The sequence below is a fragment of the Ranitomeya imitator genome, chromosome 7 (assembly GCF_032444005.1).
Source record: "Ranitomeya imitator isolate aRanImi1 chromosome 7, aRanImi1.pri, whole genome shotgun sequence".
Taxonomy (NCBI): Eukaryota; Metazoa; Chordata; class Amphibia; order Anura; family Dendrobatidae; genus Ranitomeya; species Ranitomeya imitator.
The window spans coordinates 7099772-7116603 of NC_091288.1; the positions used below are offsets into that span (position 1 = coordinate 7099772).

Sequence of the window (16832 nt, forward strand, 5' to 3'; positions counted from 1 at the left end):
ACAGGAGTCTTACTTGAATTTTCCCAACCAGGCGTCAGCAATGGGGGCGCCGATAATGGGGGTGAAGTAGCAGAGACTGGTGAAGGCGTGGTAGACCGTGGTGGACAAGTTCTCATCCCAGTGCAGGTAATTCAGGAAATACAGAGTGAGGACGGCTGGAAGGGAAAGATGGACAGATGAATGGAGCCCCCCAAAGGCAGAGGCTCAGCCGAGCCAAGCTGCAGGAAAATGGCAAAAGTCAACGTCTTCATATTAGAAAGTTATCAGACGATATTGTGCCGAAACACCTTAAAGAACGGTGACGGTGGGGTTATTATTTTCTGATGCCCTAACCTCTGCTTGCTGTCAGTGAATTGCCCCATTTTGTGTTTCACTGACGCCAGCCCTATAATTTCCAGGCAGCTCCTCATGTTCCCGGGGGGCTTCTCTGGTCGGCCCCCCGTTGTATCTCAGCGCAGAATCTGTTGTTTTGTTTGTTACATTTTTCTGCTTTTCTTTCTGGGGAGCGGAGATTCTGGGAAACTTTCCAGCGGTGATTCTGTTCCCGAGCGCAGCAGTCGCCATGGATGAAATTTATCACCGAAGCTGCCAAGTGCGGTTTACAATGTGTGCGAGGCGGGTGGAGGACGTGTCCGGGCCGGCGCTGGGACACAGACACCACTCATGTACATGCTGAGGAAAGCAGGAGCGGGCATGTCGGCTTTCCACATGCCTGATCCTCGCTCCTGCAGGAGAGAAACCGAAGCCAAAATGTCCTGGATGACAGAACACAAGACAGATGCAAAAATGGAAGCGTCTCCTGCAACTCGGGTCCTGTAACCCCACAGTGCGAGAGACCCCGGGTCCTGTAACCCCACAGTGCGAGAGACCCCGGGTCCTGTAACCCCACAGGGCGAGAGACCCCGGGTCCTGTAACCCCACAGTGCAAGAGACCCCGGGTCCTGTAACCCCACAGTGCGAGAGACCCCGGGTCCTGTAACCCCACAGTGCGAGACCCCGGGTCCTGTAACCCCACAGTGCGAGACCCCGGGTCCTGTAACCCCACAGTGCGAGACCCCGGGTCCTGTAACCCCACAGGGTGAGACCCCGGGTCCTGTAACCCCACAGGGCGAGAGACCCCGGGTCCTGTAACCCCACAGTGCGAGAGACCCCGGGTCCTGTGACCCCACCGGGCGAGAGACCCCGGGTCCTGTAACCCCACAGTGCGAGAGACCCCGGGTCCTGTGACCCCACCGGGCGAGAGACCCCAGGTCCTGTAACCCCACAGGGCGAGAGACCCCGGGTCCTGTAACCCCACAGTGCAAGAGACCCCGGGTCCTGTAACCCCACAGGGCGAGAGACCCCGGGTCCTGTAACCCCACAGGGCGAGAGACCCCGGGTCCTGTAACCCCACAGGGCGAGAGACCCCGGGTCCTGTAACCCCACAGGGCGAGAGACCCCGGGTCCTGTAACCCCACAGGGCGAGAGACCCCGGGTCCTGTAACCCCACAGGGCGAGAGACCCCGGGTTCTGTAACCCCACAGTGCGAGAGACCCCGGGTCCTGTAACCCCACAGGGTGAGACCCCGGGTCCTGTAACCCCACAGGGCGAGAGACCCCGGGTCCTGTAACCCCACAGGGCGAGAGACCCCGGGTCCTGTAACCCCACAGTGCAAGAGACCCCGGGTCCTGTAACCCCACAGGGCGAGAGACCCCGGGTCCTGTAACCCCACAGGGCGAGAGACCCCGGGTCCTGTAACCCCACAGGGCGAGAGACCCCGGGTCCTGTAACCCCACAGTGCGAGAGACCCCGGGTCCTGTAACCCCACAGTGCGAGAGACCCCGGGTCCTGTAACCCCACAGGGCGAGAGACCCCGGGTCCTGTAACCCCACAGTGCAAGAGACCCCGGGTCCTGTAACCCCACAGGGCGAGAGACCCCGGGTCCTGTAACCCCACAGGGCGAGAGACCCCGGGTCCTGTAACCCCACAGGGCGAGAGACCCCGGGTCCTGTAACCCCACAGTGCGAGAGACCCCGGGTCCTGTAACCCCACAGGGCGAGAGACCCCGGGTCCTGTAACCCCACAGGGCGAGAGACCCCGGGTCCTGTAACCCCACAGGGCGAGAGACCCCGGGTCCTGTAACCCCACAGGGCGAGAGACCCCGGGTCCTGTAACCCCACAGGGCGAGAGACCCCGGGTCCTGTAACCCCACAGGGCGAGAGACCCCGGGTTCTGTAACCCCACAGTGTGAGAGACCCCGGGTCCTGTAACCCCACAGGGTGAGACCCCGGGTCCTGTAACCCCACAGGGTGAGACCCCGGGTCCTGTAACCCCACAGGGTGAGAGACCCCGGGTCCTGTAACCCCACAGTGCGAGAGACCCCGGGTCCTGTAACCCCACAGGGCGAGAGACCCCGGGTCCTGTAACCCATCATCGGCTACTGCTGTCACTATTATATGTGACAGCATTCATAGCCGGATGGGAGCAGTAGTCCTATCAGATGATGCCTGGTTACACAGACCCCCACACACAGACACACACATACATGCAGACCCCCGTGCACACACAGACACACACATACATGCAGACCCCCGTGCACACACACACAGACACACACATACATGCAGACCCCCGCACACACACAGACACACATACATGCAGACCCCCGCACACACACATACATGCAGACCCCCGCACACACAGACACATACATGCAGACCCCCGCACACACACAGTGACACACACATACATGCAGACCCCCGCACACACAGACACACATACATGCAGACCCCCGCACACACACAGATACACACATACATGCAGACCCCCGCACACACACAGACACACACATACATGCAGACCCCCGCACACACACAGACACACACATACATGCAGACCCCCGCACACACACATACATGCAGACCCCCGCACACACACATACATGCAGACCCCCGCACACACACATACATGCAGACCCCCGCACACACACATACATGCAGACCCCCACACACACACATGCAGACCCCCGCACACACTCTTCCCCCTCCCAATCTGCAGCGTTTATCGCACCCAACTCTGCAGCAAACCCGCTGATCTTTTTTAACCTGCGGTTTTGCTGCGGATTGGCCTGACACAATGGAAGTCAATGGCTGCAGAAACGCTGCAGTTCCGCAAAAAGAATTGACATGCTGCGGAAAATAAAATGCTGCAATTCCGCGTGGATTTTTCCGCAGCATGTGCTCAACAATTCTGGATTTCCCATTTACTAACATTCGTTGTGCATTACACTGCGGATTTGATGCAATTCAGTGCGTCCAAAAATGCTGTAGAAAAGCATCAAAATCCGCAACGTGTGCGCACGGCCTCAATCTTCCATTGGCGTCACACGTCCACCGTTCACATTACTGCACGTGCCGCTGGTCTTAATGAATCGGCCCAAAGTCTGGGGGGAAGTCGCAGAACATTCCTGGTGGATAATGAGACTCTGCTGACCTCGATTCTGGGAGAAAGACATTATTAACCTACATACCGACATCTCAGCCCTCCCCGTTGTGTGCAGGGGGGGCACAGAGCAGTGTGCATGGGGGGTGCGGTGCTGTGCGCACAGGGGGGAACGTGCATGGGGGGCTCGGTGCAGTGTGCATGGGGGGGTGCGATGCTGTGTGCACAGGGGGGAACGTGCATGGGGGGCTCGGTGCAGTGTGCATGGGGGGGTGCGATGCTGTGTGCACAGGGGGGAACGTGCATGGGGGGCGCAGTGCAGTGTGCATGGGGGGGTGCGATGCTGTGTGCACAGGGGGGGAACGTGCATGGGGGCGCGGTGCAGTGTGCATGGGGGTAATGTGCACGGGGGGCTCGGTGCAGTGTGCATGGGGGTGTGGTGCTGTGTGCATGGGGGGGTGCGATGCAGTGTGCATGGGGGTAATGTGCACGGGGGGCACGGTGCTGTGTGAATGGGGGGAATGTGCACAAGGGGGTGCAGTGTGCAGGGGGGGTGCGGTGCTGTGTGCACAGTGTACATGGATGCAGGATCTGGCTGAGAACTGCGATCATCTCAGAGGTCGCACAAGGACATTCTGCTAATGAAAAAAGTCAGTACAAAGCCGGGGCTGTGGGGAACATCATGTACCGAGGGGGGCGCAACTTGGGGGCGATGAAGATGTCACAAAAAGTTTATAGCTCTACTTTCTGTAAACGTTTTATGTGTCCTGTGACTCCTCTGGGCCCCCAGTCTGGTGACCAGACATTATAAGGATCCCGGGCAGCACAGCGGTTAGCACCCGGGCAGTGATCTCAGTGGTTAGCACAGCAGCCTTGCACCGCTGGGGTCCTGGGTTCAAACCCCACCAAGGACAACATCTGCAGGGAGTTTGTATGTTCTCTCCGTGTTTGCGTGGGTTTCCTCCGGGTTCTCCGGTTTCCTCCCACATTCCAAAGACAGTATGGGGTTACAGGACCGGGGGAATTGTGAGCCGCTTTGGGGACAGCGCCAATAATGTGTGTACAGCGCTGTGGAATTAATGGCGCTATAGAAATGAGTAAAATAAATAAATTAAATAAATAAATCTCCAGATATTATAGGGATGATCAGACCTTACATTATATATACATATACAGTACAGACCAAAAGTTTGGACACACCTTCTCATTTAAAGATTTTTCTGTATTTTCATGACTATGAAAATTGTACATTCACACTGAAGGCATCAAAACTATGAATTATCACATCACATCAAGAGAATGCCAAGAGTGTGCAAAGCAGTCATCAAAGCAAAAGGTGGCTACTTTGAAGAACCTAGAATATAAGACGTAATTTCAGTTGTTTCACACTTTTTTGTTAAGTATATAATTCCACATGTGTTAATTCATAGTTTTGATGCCTTCAGTGTGAATGTACAATTTTCATACTAATGAAAATGCAAAAAATATTTAAATGAGAAGGTGTGTCCAAACTTTTGGTCTGTACTGTGTATATATATATATAATGTTTCATGGCTCCAGAAGCTTTGCCCCCAGGTGGTGATGAAGTATCTGCTGCTGCGTTCGGATTTTTTTAACCACTGAATTGACAGAGGAGGAGGCGGCTGCTGAGAACATCACCCAGTTTATGGAACTTTGGAGGAATCTTCTCCTTATTGTCCCATGGGTGATGGGAGGTGATCGGAGGCTGCGGCCCCGGGAGGAGAGGACGGGGCTCATTCTAGGGCAACACTCACCTTTCATGCCGTAAAACGAGAATCGCTCGCAAAACTCGTTCACGATGATGAAGAGAATACTCAGCGGGTAGTTGGTGCCACATAATGTCTGCAAAGAGCAAGAGACAGTGAACATCTCTATAGGATGGAAACAGACTGACTATATATACTATATACTGACTATATATACTGTATACTGACTATATATACACTATATACTGACTATATATACTGTATACTGACTATATATACACTATATACTGACTATATATACTGTATACTGACTATATATACTGTATACTGACTATATATACACTATATACTGACTATATATACTGTATACTGACTATATATACTGATTATATGTACTGTATACTGACTATATATACTATATACTGACTATATATACTGTATACTGACTATATATACTGTATACTGACTATATACTGTATACTGACTATACATACTATATACTGACTATATATACTGATTATATGTACTGTGTTGTGATAGGCAATTCAGTATCACAATGGACATAGCGGTCAGAGCACATACAGTGATCTGACAATAACCCAAAATAATAGAACGAGCTCTGAGACGTGGGAACTCTGCAGACCGCAATCCCTAATCCTCTCCAAACAACACTAGAGGCAGCCGTGGATTGCGCCTAACTCTGCCTATGCAACTCGGCACAGCCTGAGAAACTAACTAGCCTGAAGATAGAAAATAAGCCTACCTTGCCTCAGAGAAATACCCCAAAGGAAAAGGCAGCCCCCCACATATAATGACTGTGAGTTAAGATGAAAAGACAAACGTAGGGATGAAATAGATTCAGCAAAGTGAGGCCCGACTTTCTTAACAGAGCGAGGATAGGAAAGATAACTTTGCGGTCTACACAAAACCCTAAAGAAAACCACGCAAAGGGGGCAAAAAGACCCTCCGTACTGAACTAACGGCACGGAGGTACACCCTTTGCGTCCCAGAGCTTCCAGCAAAACAATTAGACAAGCTGGACAGAAAAAATAGCAAACAAATAGCAAAGAAGAACTTAGCTATGCAGAGCAGCAGGCCACAGGAATGATCCAGGGAAAAACAAGTCCAACACTGGAACATTGACAGGAAGCATGGATCAAAGCATTAGGTGGAGTTAAGTAGAGAAGCACCTAACGACCTCACCAGATCACCTGAGGGAGGAAACTCAGAAGCCGCAGTACCACTTTCCTCCACAAACGGAAGCTCCCAGAGAGAATCAGCCGAAGTACCACTTGTGACCGCAGGAGGGAGCTCTGCCACAGAATTCACAACAGTACCCCCCCTTGAGGAGGGGTCACCGAACCCTCACCAGAGCCCCCAGGACGACCAGGATGAGCCATATGAAAGGCACGAACAAGATCGGGAGCATGAACATCAGAGGCAAAAACCCAGGAATTATCTTCCTGAGCATAACCCATCCATTTAACCAGATACTGGAGTTTCCGTCTTGAAACACGAGAATCCAAAATCTTCTCCACAATATACTCCAATTCCCCCTCCACCAAAACCGGGGCAGGAGGGTCAACAGATGGAACCATAGGTGCCACGTATCTCCGCAACAATGACCTATGGAATACGTTATGTATGGAAAAAGAATCTGGAAGGGTCAGACGAAAAGACACAGGATTAAGAACCTCAGAAATCCTATACGGACCAATGTAACGAGGTTTAAACTTAGGAGAGGAAACCTTCATAGGAATATGACGAGAAGATAACCAAACCAGATCCCCAACACGAAGTCGGGGACCCACACGGCGTCTGCGATTAGCGAAACGTTGAGCCTTCTCCTGGGACAAGGTCAAATTGTCCACTACATGAGTCCAAATCTGCTGCAACCTGTCCACCACAGTATCCACACCAGGACAGTCCGAAGACTCAACCTGTCCTGAAGAGAAACGAGGATGGAACCCAGAATTGCAGAAAAACGGCGAAACCAAGGTAGCCGAGCTGGCCCGATTATTAAGGGCGAACTCAGCCAAAGGCAAAAAGGACACCCAGTCATCCTGATCGGCAGAAACAAAGCATCTCAGATAGGTTTCCAAGGTCTGATTGGTTCGTTCGGTCTGGCCATTAGTCTGAGGATGGAAAGCCGAGGAAAAAGACAAGTCAATGCCCATCCTACCACAAAAGGCTCGCCAAAACCTCGAAACAAACTGGGAACCTCTGTCAGAAACGATATTCTCTGGAATGCCATGCAAACGAACCACATGCTGGAAGAACAATGGCACCAAATCAGAGGAGGAAGGCAATTTAGACAAGGGTACCAGATGGACTATCTTAGAAAAGCGATCACAGACCACCCAAATGACTGACATCTTTTGAGAAACGGGAAGATCTGAAATAAAATCCATAGAGATATGTGTCCAAGGCCTCTTCGGGACCGGCAAGGGCAAAAGCAACCCACTGGCACGAGAACAGCAGGGCTTAGCCCGAGCACAAATCCCACAGGACTGCACAAAAGTACGCACATCCCGCGACAGAGATGGCCACCAAAAGGATCTAGCCACTAACTCTCTGGTACCAAAGATTCCAGGATGACCAGCCAACACCCAACAATGAACCTCAGAGATAACTTTATTCGTCCACCTATCAGGGACAAACAGTTTCTCCGCTGGACAACGATCAGGTTTATTAGCCTGAAATTTTTGCAGCACCCGCCGCAAATCAGGGGAGATGGCAGACACAATTACTCCTTCCTTGAGGATACCCGCCGGCTCAGATAAACCCGGAGAGTCGGGCACAAAACACCTAGACAGAGCATCTGCCTTCACATTTTTAGAGCCCGGAAGGTACGAAATCACAAAGTCAAAACGGGCAAAAAACAGCGACCAACGAGCCTGTCTAGGATTCAAACGCTTAGCAGACTCGAGATAAGTCAAGTTCTTATGATCAGTCAATACCACCACGCGATGCTTAGCTCCTTCAAGCCAATGACGCCACTCCTCGAATGCCCACTTCATGGCCAGCAACTCTCGGTTGCCCACATCATAATTTCGCTCAGCAGGCGAAAACTTCCTGGAAAAAAAAGCGCATGGTTTCATCACTGAGCAATCAGAACCTCTCTGCGACAAAACAGCCCCTGCTCCAATCTCAGAAGCATCAACCTCGACCTGGAACGGAAGAGAAACATCTGGTTGACACAACACAGGGGCAGAAGAAAAACGACGCTTCAACTCTTGAAAAGCTTCCACAGCAGAAGAAGACCAATTGACCACATCAGCACCCTTCTTGGTCAAATCGGTCAATGGTTTAGCAATACTAGAAAAATTGCAGATGAAGCGACGATAAAAATTAGCAAAGCCCAGGAACTTTTGCAGACTTTTCAGAGATGTCGGCTGAGTCCAATCATGGATGGCTTGGACCTTAACAGGATCCATCTCGATAGTAGAAGGGGAAAAGATGAACCCCAAAAATGAAACCTTCTGCACACCAAAGAGACACTTTGATCCCTTCACAAATAAAGAATTAGCACGCAGGACCTGAAAAACCGTTCTGACCTGCTTCACATGAGACTCCCAATCATCCGAGAAGATCAAAATGTCATCCAAGTACACAATCAGGAATTTATCCAGGTACTCTCGGAAGATGTCATGCATAAAAGACTGAAATACTGATGGAGCATTGGCAAGTCCGAACGGCATCACTAGATACTCAAAATGACCCTCGGGCGTATTAAATGCAGTTTTCCATTCATCGCCTCGCCTGATTCGCACCAGATTATACGCACCACGAAGATCTATCTTGGTGAACCAACTAGCCCCCTTAATCCGAGCAAACAAATCAGATAACAATGGCAAGGGGTACTGAAATTTAACAGTGATCTTATTAAGAAGGCGGTAATCTATACAAGGTCTCAGCGAACCATCCTTCTTGGCTACAAAAAAGAACCCTGCTCCTAATGGCGACGATGACGGGCGAATATGCCCCTTCTCCAGGGATTCCTTCACATAACTGCGCATAGCGGTGTGCTCAGGCACGGACAAATTAAACAGTCGACCTTTTGGGAATTTACTACCAGGAATCAAATTGATAGCACAATCACAATCCCTATGCGGAGGTAGGGCATCGGACTTGGGCTCATCAAATACATCCCGGTAATCAGACAAGAAGTCTGGAACCTCAGAAGGGGTGGATGACGAAATTGACAGAAATGGAACATCACCATGTACCCCCTGACAACCCCAGCTGGACACAGACATGGATTTCCGATCTAATACTGGATTATGGGCTTGTAGCCATGGCAACCCCAACACGACCACATCATGCAGATTATGCAACACCAGAAAGCGAATAACCTCCTGATGTGCAGGAGCCATGCACATGGTCAGCTGGGTCCAGTATTGAGGCTTATTCTTGGCCAAAGGCGTAGCATCAATTCCTCTCAATGGAATAAGACACTGCAAGGGCTCCAAGAAAAACCCACAACGCCTAGCATACTCCAAGTCCATCAAATTCAGGGCAGCGCCTGAATCCACAAACGCCATGACAGAATACGATGACAAAGAGCAGATCAAGGTAACGGACAGAAGAAATTTTGACTGTACCGTACCAATGGTGGCAGACCTAGCGAACCGCTTAGTGCGCTTAGGACAATCAGAGATAGCATGAGTGGAATCACCACAGTAGAAACACAGACCATTCAGACGTCTGTGTTCTAGCCGTTCAACTCTGGTCATAGTCCTATCGCACTGCATAGGCTCAGGTTTAATCTCAGGTAATACCGCCAAATGGTGCACAGATTTACGCTCACGCAAGCGTCGACCGATCTGAATGGCCAAAGACATAGACTCATTCAAACCAGCAGGCATAGGAAATCCCACCATGACATCCTTAAGGGCTTCAGAGAGACCCTTTCTGAACATAGCTGCCAGCGCAGATTCATTCCATTGAGTGAGCACGGACCACTTTCTAAATTTCTGGCAATATACCTCTATCTCATCCTGAGCCTGACAACGAGCCAGCAAATTTTTTTCTGCCTGATCCACTGAATTAGGCTCATCGTACAGCAATCCAAGCGCCAGGAAAAACGCATCGATATTACTCAATGCAGGATCTCCTGACACAAGAGAAAATGCCCAGTCCTGAGGGTCGCCACGCAAAAAAGAAATGACGATCCTAACCTGTTGAACTGGGTCACCAGAGGAGCGAGGTTTCAAAGCCAGAAATAGTTTACAATTATTTTTGAAACTCAGAAATTTAGTTCTATCTCCAAAAAACAAATCTGGAATAGGAATTCTCGGTTCTAACAAAGAATTCTGAACCACAAAATCATGAATATTTTGAACTCTTGCCGTGAGCTGATCCACACATGAAGACAGACCTTTAATGTCCATTGCTACACCTCTGTCCTGAACCACCCAAATGTCTAGGGGAAAAAAAAGGCAAAACACAGTGCAAAGGAAAAAAAATGGTCTCAGAACTTTTTTTTTCCCTCTATTGAGAACCATTAGCACTTTTGGCTTCCTGTACTGTTGTGATAGGCAATTCAATATCACAATGGACATGGAGGTCAGAGCACATACAGTGATCTGACAATAACCCAAAATAATAGAACGAGCTCTGAGACGTGGGAACTATGCAGACCGCAATCCCTAATCCTCTCCAAACAACACTAGAGGCAGCCGTGGATTGCGCCTAACTCTACCTATGCAACTCGGCACAGCCTGAGAAACTAACTAGCCTGAAGATAGAAAATAAGCCTACCTTGCCTCAGAGAAATACCCCAAAGGAAAAGGCAGCCCCCCACATATAATGACTGTGAGTTAAGATGAAAAGACAAACGTAGGGATGAAATAGATTCAGCAAAGTGAGGCCCGACTTTCTTAACAGAGCGAGGATAGGAAAGATAACTTTGCGGTCTACACAAAACCCTAAAGAAAACCACGCAAAGGGGGCAAAAAGACCCTCCGTACCGAACTAACGGCACGGAGGTACACCCTTTCCGTCCCAGAGCTTCCAGCAAAACAATTAGACAAGCTTGACAGAAAAAATAGCAAACAAATAGCAAAGAAGAACTTAGCTATGCAGAGCAGCAGGCCACAGGAATGATCCAGGAAAAACAAGTCCAACACTGGAACATTGACAGGAAGCATGTGTGGCACCCCTAGGGGTATTTGCCACAAAAATAGTTACTGACAGTAAAAGCAAATACTAAAATAGCAAGACTGCACTACCACCTCCGGCCAGAAGGGGGAGCTCCAGAGACTCCCCTTGATCCATTCTGGTCTGAGAGAAGAACTGGCAGTTGGGCTAAGGAGCTGAAAGTGAGAGGTCATACAGTTGAATCTCTAACAGCCCTGTGACTGTTACCAGGCCTAAATCACCGGCCTGAGGAGAAGAGGGATAGAGAAAAAGGACATTGTGAGAACCGGGTAGCATTAATCACTACCCAGAACAGGCGCAAAGACGGATACCGGATCCGTGGCTGTATTCATTACATATAATACAGCAACCGGAAAAACGTGAGGTGATATCAGCTTCACTAGGGTCGGACGCAGCAACAGACACAGAGTTCAGCGGTACTCCTGGAGGGGGTAAGCCGATAAAAGGACTCGGGTTGCCCGTCGAACCAGGACCCGGAGGGGACAGATTGGGCCGGCAGCCAGTTCACATACAGCAGCAGGGCCACACAGATATTGCGTACAATAAGAGGCGAAGACCCCGGCAGGGTCAAAGTAACTCAGAGTTCCCATACAGACTCCGGTGACAGGACTGGTTGTAAATCCTTTTTTGTTAAAGTAAACTGGTTAAACGTTTCAGTGCCTCAGTCTTTCATTTGGACAATAGCCATCTATCCAGGATTGGGATCATCGCCGCTGGGAGAACCTGCTGCTGATCAAGTAAGTGCCTGTTCCCTCACGATACCCTTTACACTGTGCATTGCCTGAGGCCACAGCACCGGGTCAAGCCACCCGTGACACCCCCCTCAAGAGACAGACCCCATTGGTCCGGTGCTGGGTACCCCGGTCTCTTGGGCGTCACAATTGGCGTCACGAACAGGATCTAGCCAGCCCGTATACCGGGTATTGTGTGCCGTGATTGGAGCCCAAAACTGTGAAAACTTGGATGAAAAATCTTGAAAATTGACTTTATTAAAGAAAAATCCATTCTCCATTGAAAACTATTGAAAGTGACTTTTCCCCATTGGTTATAATGGAGTAAAGATGGCCGCCATCCCCTGAGGTAATCACTTCATAACCGTTAGGCACGAGACTGTTAATTGAGCTACGCCATCACCTGAGCCCCAGTCTAACTGAAAAACTTCAGAATCCGCCATTACAGAGCGCGGTGGGTGGGAGCAGCAGGGGGCGTGTCATTGTGGGCGGCACCAAGCTGAGCGCTCTGACATCAGAGCAAGGGGAAAATCGATCCTGCTGCACAGCGGAACGAATCTACACTATCCCGACGGAAGCGGAGGACCGGAAGGGTCCGGATTAACTAAGGGGGCACAGTATGTCGCAGCACGGAGACGCCGCAGCACCCGGCGACGCTAATGCAGCTGAAAGACAGAGTGTCGATAGAGAGTCCGGTAGCGCAGCGGTGCAAGGAGTGGCGCCCATCATGCCGGTGCTGATGCCATATACCCCGGGTGGCCCATGGCTTCCAATGTATGAAGGTGAGCCTAATACCCTTGACGATTTCAGAGAAAAGATGCTGGCCCATTTTGACATGTTCCCTGTGGGTGAAGTTCAGCGTGTTAGTCTCCTGATGATGCAGTTAAGTGGCCATGCTAAGCGAGAAGTCACAGCATGGGCAGCTGATCTAAAAGGCACTGTTGAACGCATATTTGCTGGATTAAAAGCTACATTTGAAACCACGGCCAGCAGCAAAGCTAAAGTACGATTCTTTAATTGCAAACAAAAAGTTAATGAGGGCGTGAGAGACTTTGCCTTAAACCTGCAGGAAGCCCTTAAATCACTTACACTGGCTGAACCCATTTTTAACACCGGAGCCGATAAACTGCTAAGAGATCAATTTATTGAGGGACTCTACACCCCTTCTCACCGGGGGCATGTGAGCATGCTTGTTTTTAAGAACCCTGAATTGACATTTGCCCAATTAAAGGAGAGCGCTATACGTCTCCAGCTGGCAGAGGCACCTCGGGATCAGGATCCTGCGCAACTCATGGCAGAGGCTCCTCAACAACATGGAGTGCCAGTGACATCAGCTATGTCTGGGGCCATTGCTAAGCCCCTGGGGCCCAGTACTAATGAGGCTCTTCAACAAAAGCTTGACTCTTTAACTGATGTTGTTGCTTCAATGGCTAAAACCATGCAGGAGATGAGAGGACCCAAGATGGAGTTGTCAAACCGTAGAGAAGGTGTTCCATGGATGAGACCCCGGAGATACCCGACATGGAGAGGACGACCCCGCGACCGCTACCAACCGGATGGACAGCCCATTTGCCGCCGTTGCCAGCAGCCAGGCCACTTTGCACGAGATTGTGATTTAAACGGGAATCCCCTGGGAATGCGGGCCGCTTCGCAGGAATGAACTTTCAAGGCCCAACACCCTGGCACGACAGGTACATCGGAGGACGACCCATTATCCCTATCGTGCTGGACGGAATTCCCCTCAACGCTTTGCTGGACACAGGTTCCCAGATTTCATCTATACCGTATATCCTTTATAAGAGGTACTGGGCTGATGCAGATATTGATAAAGGGCCCTCTGATGTTGAACTAGATATATGGGCCAGTAATGGTAAGTTGGTACCGAAACTAGGATTCAGGGAGATGACCATAAAGATTGGTAAAGTAGAATTGAAGAAACAGGGTATAATTGTTGTTGATGTTGACCGGCGGAACTGTGAACCAACTGTATTGATAGGAATGAATGTGTTAGAGAACTGCTTTTCCGAAGTCATTTCTGTCTTACAGCAAATTGCTGAAACTGCCCAATCCTGCCAGCAGAGAGTTCTCCGGAGGGAAATAAAAGTATTGATGTTAAGGCAACAGGTAGAAGTTGCAGGTGGAGAAATCGGCAGTGTGAGGGTAAGTGATCCAACATCTATTGTAATCCCACCAAAAACAGAAATGCTGGTATGGTGTAGAGCAGCCATTGGTACTAAGGGACGAGATTATCAAGCCTTAATAGAACCAGTGTACACCGACAGCAGGCCCACTATACTCACAGCACGAGGGATAGTCGAGGTACACCGGGGACGAGTGCCGGTACGACTTTTGAACTGTGGAGAGGAAGAGGTCACTTTGCCAAGGTATGCTACAATGGCAAAGCTATATACTGTTGACAACAATGCCATCACAACCATTGAGCCCTTAGAACCAACCTGTCAGGTGGAAGGCAATGGCTCAGATGGAGAAATGGAGGATTGGTGCCAACAGCTACACGTGGGCATAAATTCAACACCTACCCATCAAAAACAAGGGGTGTATAGGCTAGTGACGGAATATGAACAAGTCTTCAGTAAACACCCATTGGACTTCGGACGGATAGAAGGGGTAGAACACACAATCCCCACCAGTGACCATCCCCCAATAAAAGAAAGATATAGACCCATACCGCCCGCTCACTATCAATGTGCAAAAGATATGCTGAGGGAGATGAAACAGGCCGGGGTAATAAGAGACAGCTGTAGCCCCTGGGCGGCCCCTCTAGTGATTGTCAAAAAAAAGGACGGAACCATGAGAATGTGCGTAGACTACCGGAAGATTAATAACATCACCCATAAAGACGCCTACCCCTTGCCTAGGATAGAAGAGTCCTTAACTGCTTTGAAATCTGCTAATTATTTTTCCACCTTAGACTTAACAAGCGGGTATTGGCAAGTCCCTGTGGCTGAGCGAGATAAGGAAAAGACGGCATTCACCACACCAATGGGTCTATGTGAATTTAATCGCATGCCGTTCGGACTCTGCAACGCATCCGGTACCTTCCAGCGGCTGATGGAATGCTGCCTCGGACACAAGAACTTCGAGACCGTCCTCCTGTACCTAGATGATGTGATCGTCTACTCAAAGACTTACGAACAACACTTAATAGACCTGGCAGAAGTGTTCGAAGCCTTATCCAGGTATGGCATGAAAGTCAAGCCATCCAAATGTCACCTTCTCAAGCCAAAGGTACAGTACCTGGGACACATCGTGAGTTCGGAGGGAGTAGCACCAGATCCCGAGAAAATAAGCGCCATAAGGGATTGGCCAAGACCTACCAGCGCAAAAGAAGTGAGACAATTCCTGGGATTGGTGGGTTACTATCGCAGATTTATAAAAGGATTTACCAAGTTGGCAGCACCCTTGCAAGACACCTTGGTAGGGCAGACGAAGAAACCTTCAAACCGAAACCCTCCTTTTCAGTGGAACGACGAAAGGGAAGACTCCTTTGAACAACTAAAGAAGGCACTAACCGGAGAAGAGGTTCTGGCATACCCAGATTACCATAAACCTTTCATCCTCTACACCGATGCCAGTAATGTGGGACTAGGAGCGGTGCTGTCACAAAAGCAAGAAGGTCGGGAGAAAGTCATCGCCTTTGCAAGTAGAAAGCTCCGGCCTACTGAAAGAAATTCAGAAAATTACAGCTCCTTCAAATTGGAACTACTGGCAGTAGTTTGGGCTGTGACTGAACGTTTCAAACACTATCTGGCCGCTGCAGAATTTATTGTCTATACTGACAACAATCCGTTGACCCACCTGGACACAGCCAAATTAGGTGCGTTAGAACAGCGATGGATAGCCCGGTTATCTAATTACAACTTCAAGATCAAGTATCGAGCAGGTCGCAAGAATGGAAATGCCGATGCCCTATCCCGGATGCCACACTTGAGAGATGTAGAAGAAGAAATGGGGGAGCTTGAAGAAATTGAACTACCAGCCTTCCATCATCCCAAGGCAAAACATCATCAGTCAAGTACCTATCAGAAACAACAAGAGGTGAATTTAAATCCGTTAGCACACCATAGATGGGCTGACACCCAAGACAGCAATCCGGCTGTGAAGTTGGTGAAGGAACTGTTAACTGAGCAAAGTGCATATCCCGATGAGGATGCCCCAGAAGAGACGCATCAACTCTGGAAAGAGAGAGGCAAAATGTTCCTGTATCAAGGGAAGCTCTGTAGAAGGTACACCAATCCGAAAACACATGAATTGGGTTGGCAGATTATCGTGCCTAAACAAGATGTCAAGATGGTCCTCGAAGCTTACCATAATGGTGCTGGTCACTTTGGTTGGAAAAAGTTAGAAGTACTTCTAAGAGAAAGATTTTATTGGGTCGGGATGAGAAAATCAATCGAATAGTGGTGCAGAAATTGTGGCCCGTGCAACCTCAGAAGAAACGATCAAAAGAACCAAAGAGCACCACTGCAGCCCATAATCACCAAACAACCACTTGAACTTGTAGCCATGGACCACGTGAAGTTGACACCAAGCCGGTCTGGCTATGTCTATGCCTTGACCATCGTGGACCATTATTCACGCTTCTTGGTAGTAGTACCCATAAAAGATCTGACAGCAAAAACAGCAGCCAAAGCGTTCCAAACGTACTTTTGTAGACCCCATGGATATCCGGAACAGGTTCTCACCGACCAAGGTACAGCCTTTGAATCAGAGATCTTCAGAGAATTCTGTAATATGTATGGTTGCAAAAAGATCCAGACGACGGCCTATC

At 49.7% G+C, this 16832-nt stretch overlaps 1 protein-coding gene across 2 annotated transcripts in view; it reads right to left on the reverse strand.

Moving 5' to 3' along the window:
* The window catches only part of SLC15A2 (solute carrier family 15 member 2), an 83130-nt gene that overhangs the window by 43554 nt on the left and 22744 nt on the right, over positions 1–16832 (reverse strand). For both annotated transcript variants that reach the window (XM_069732627.1, XM_069732626.1), the window contains exons 3-4: positions 5196–5283; positions 14–155 (exon numbers count right to left, since the gene is read on the reverse strand). In XM_069732627.1, the coding sequence (XP_069588728.1) occupies positions 14–155; positions 5196–5283 (230 nt within the window). The remainder of the gene's footprint in view (positions 1–13; positions 156–5195; positions 5284–16832) is intronic.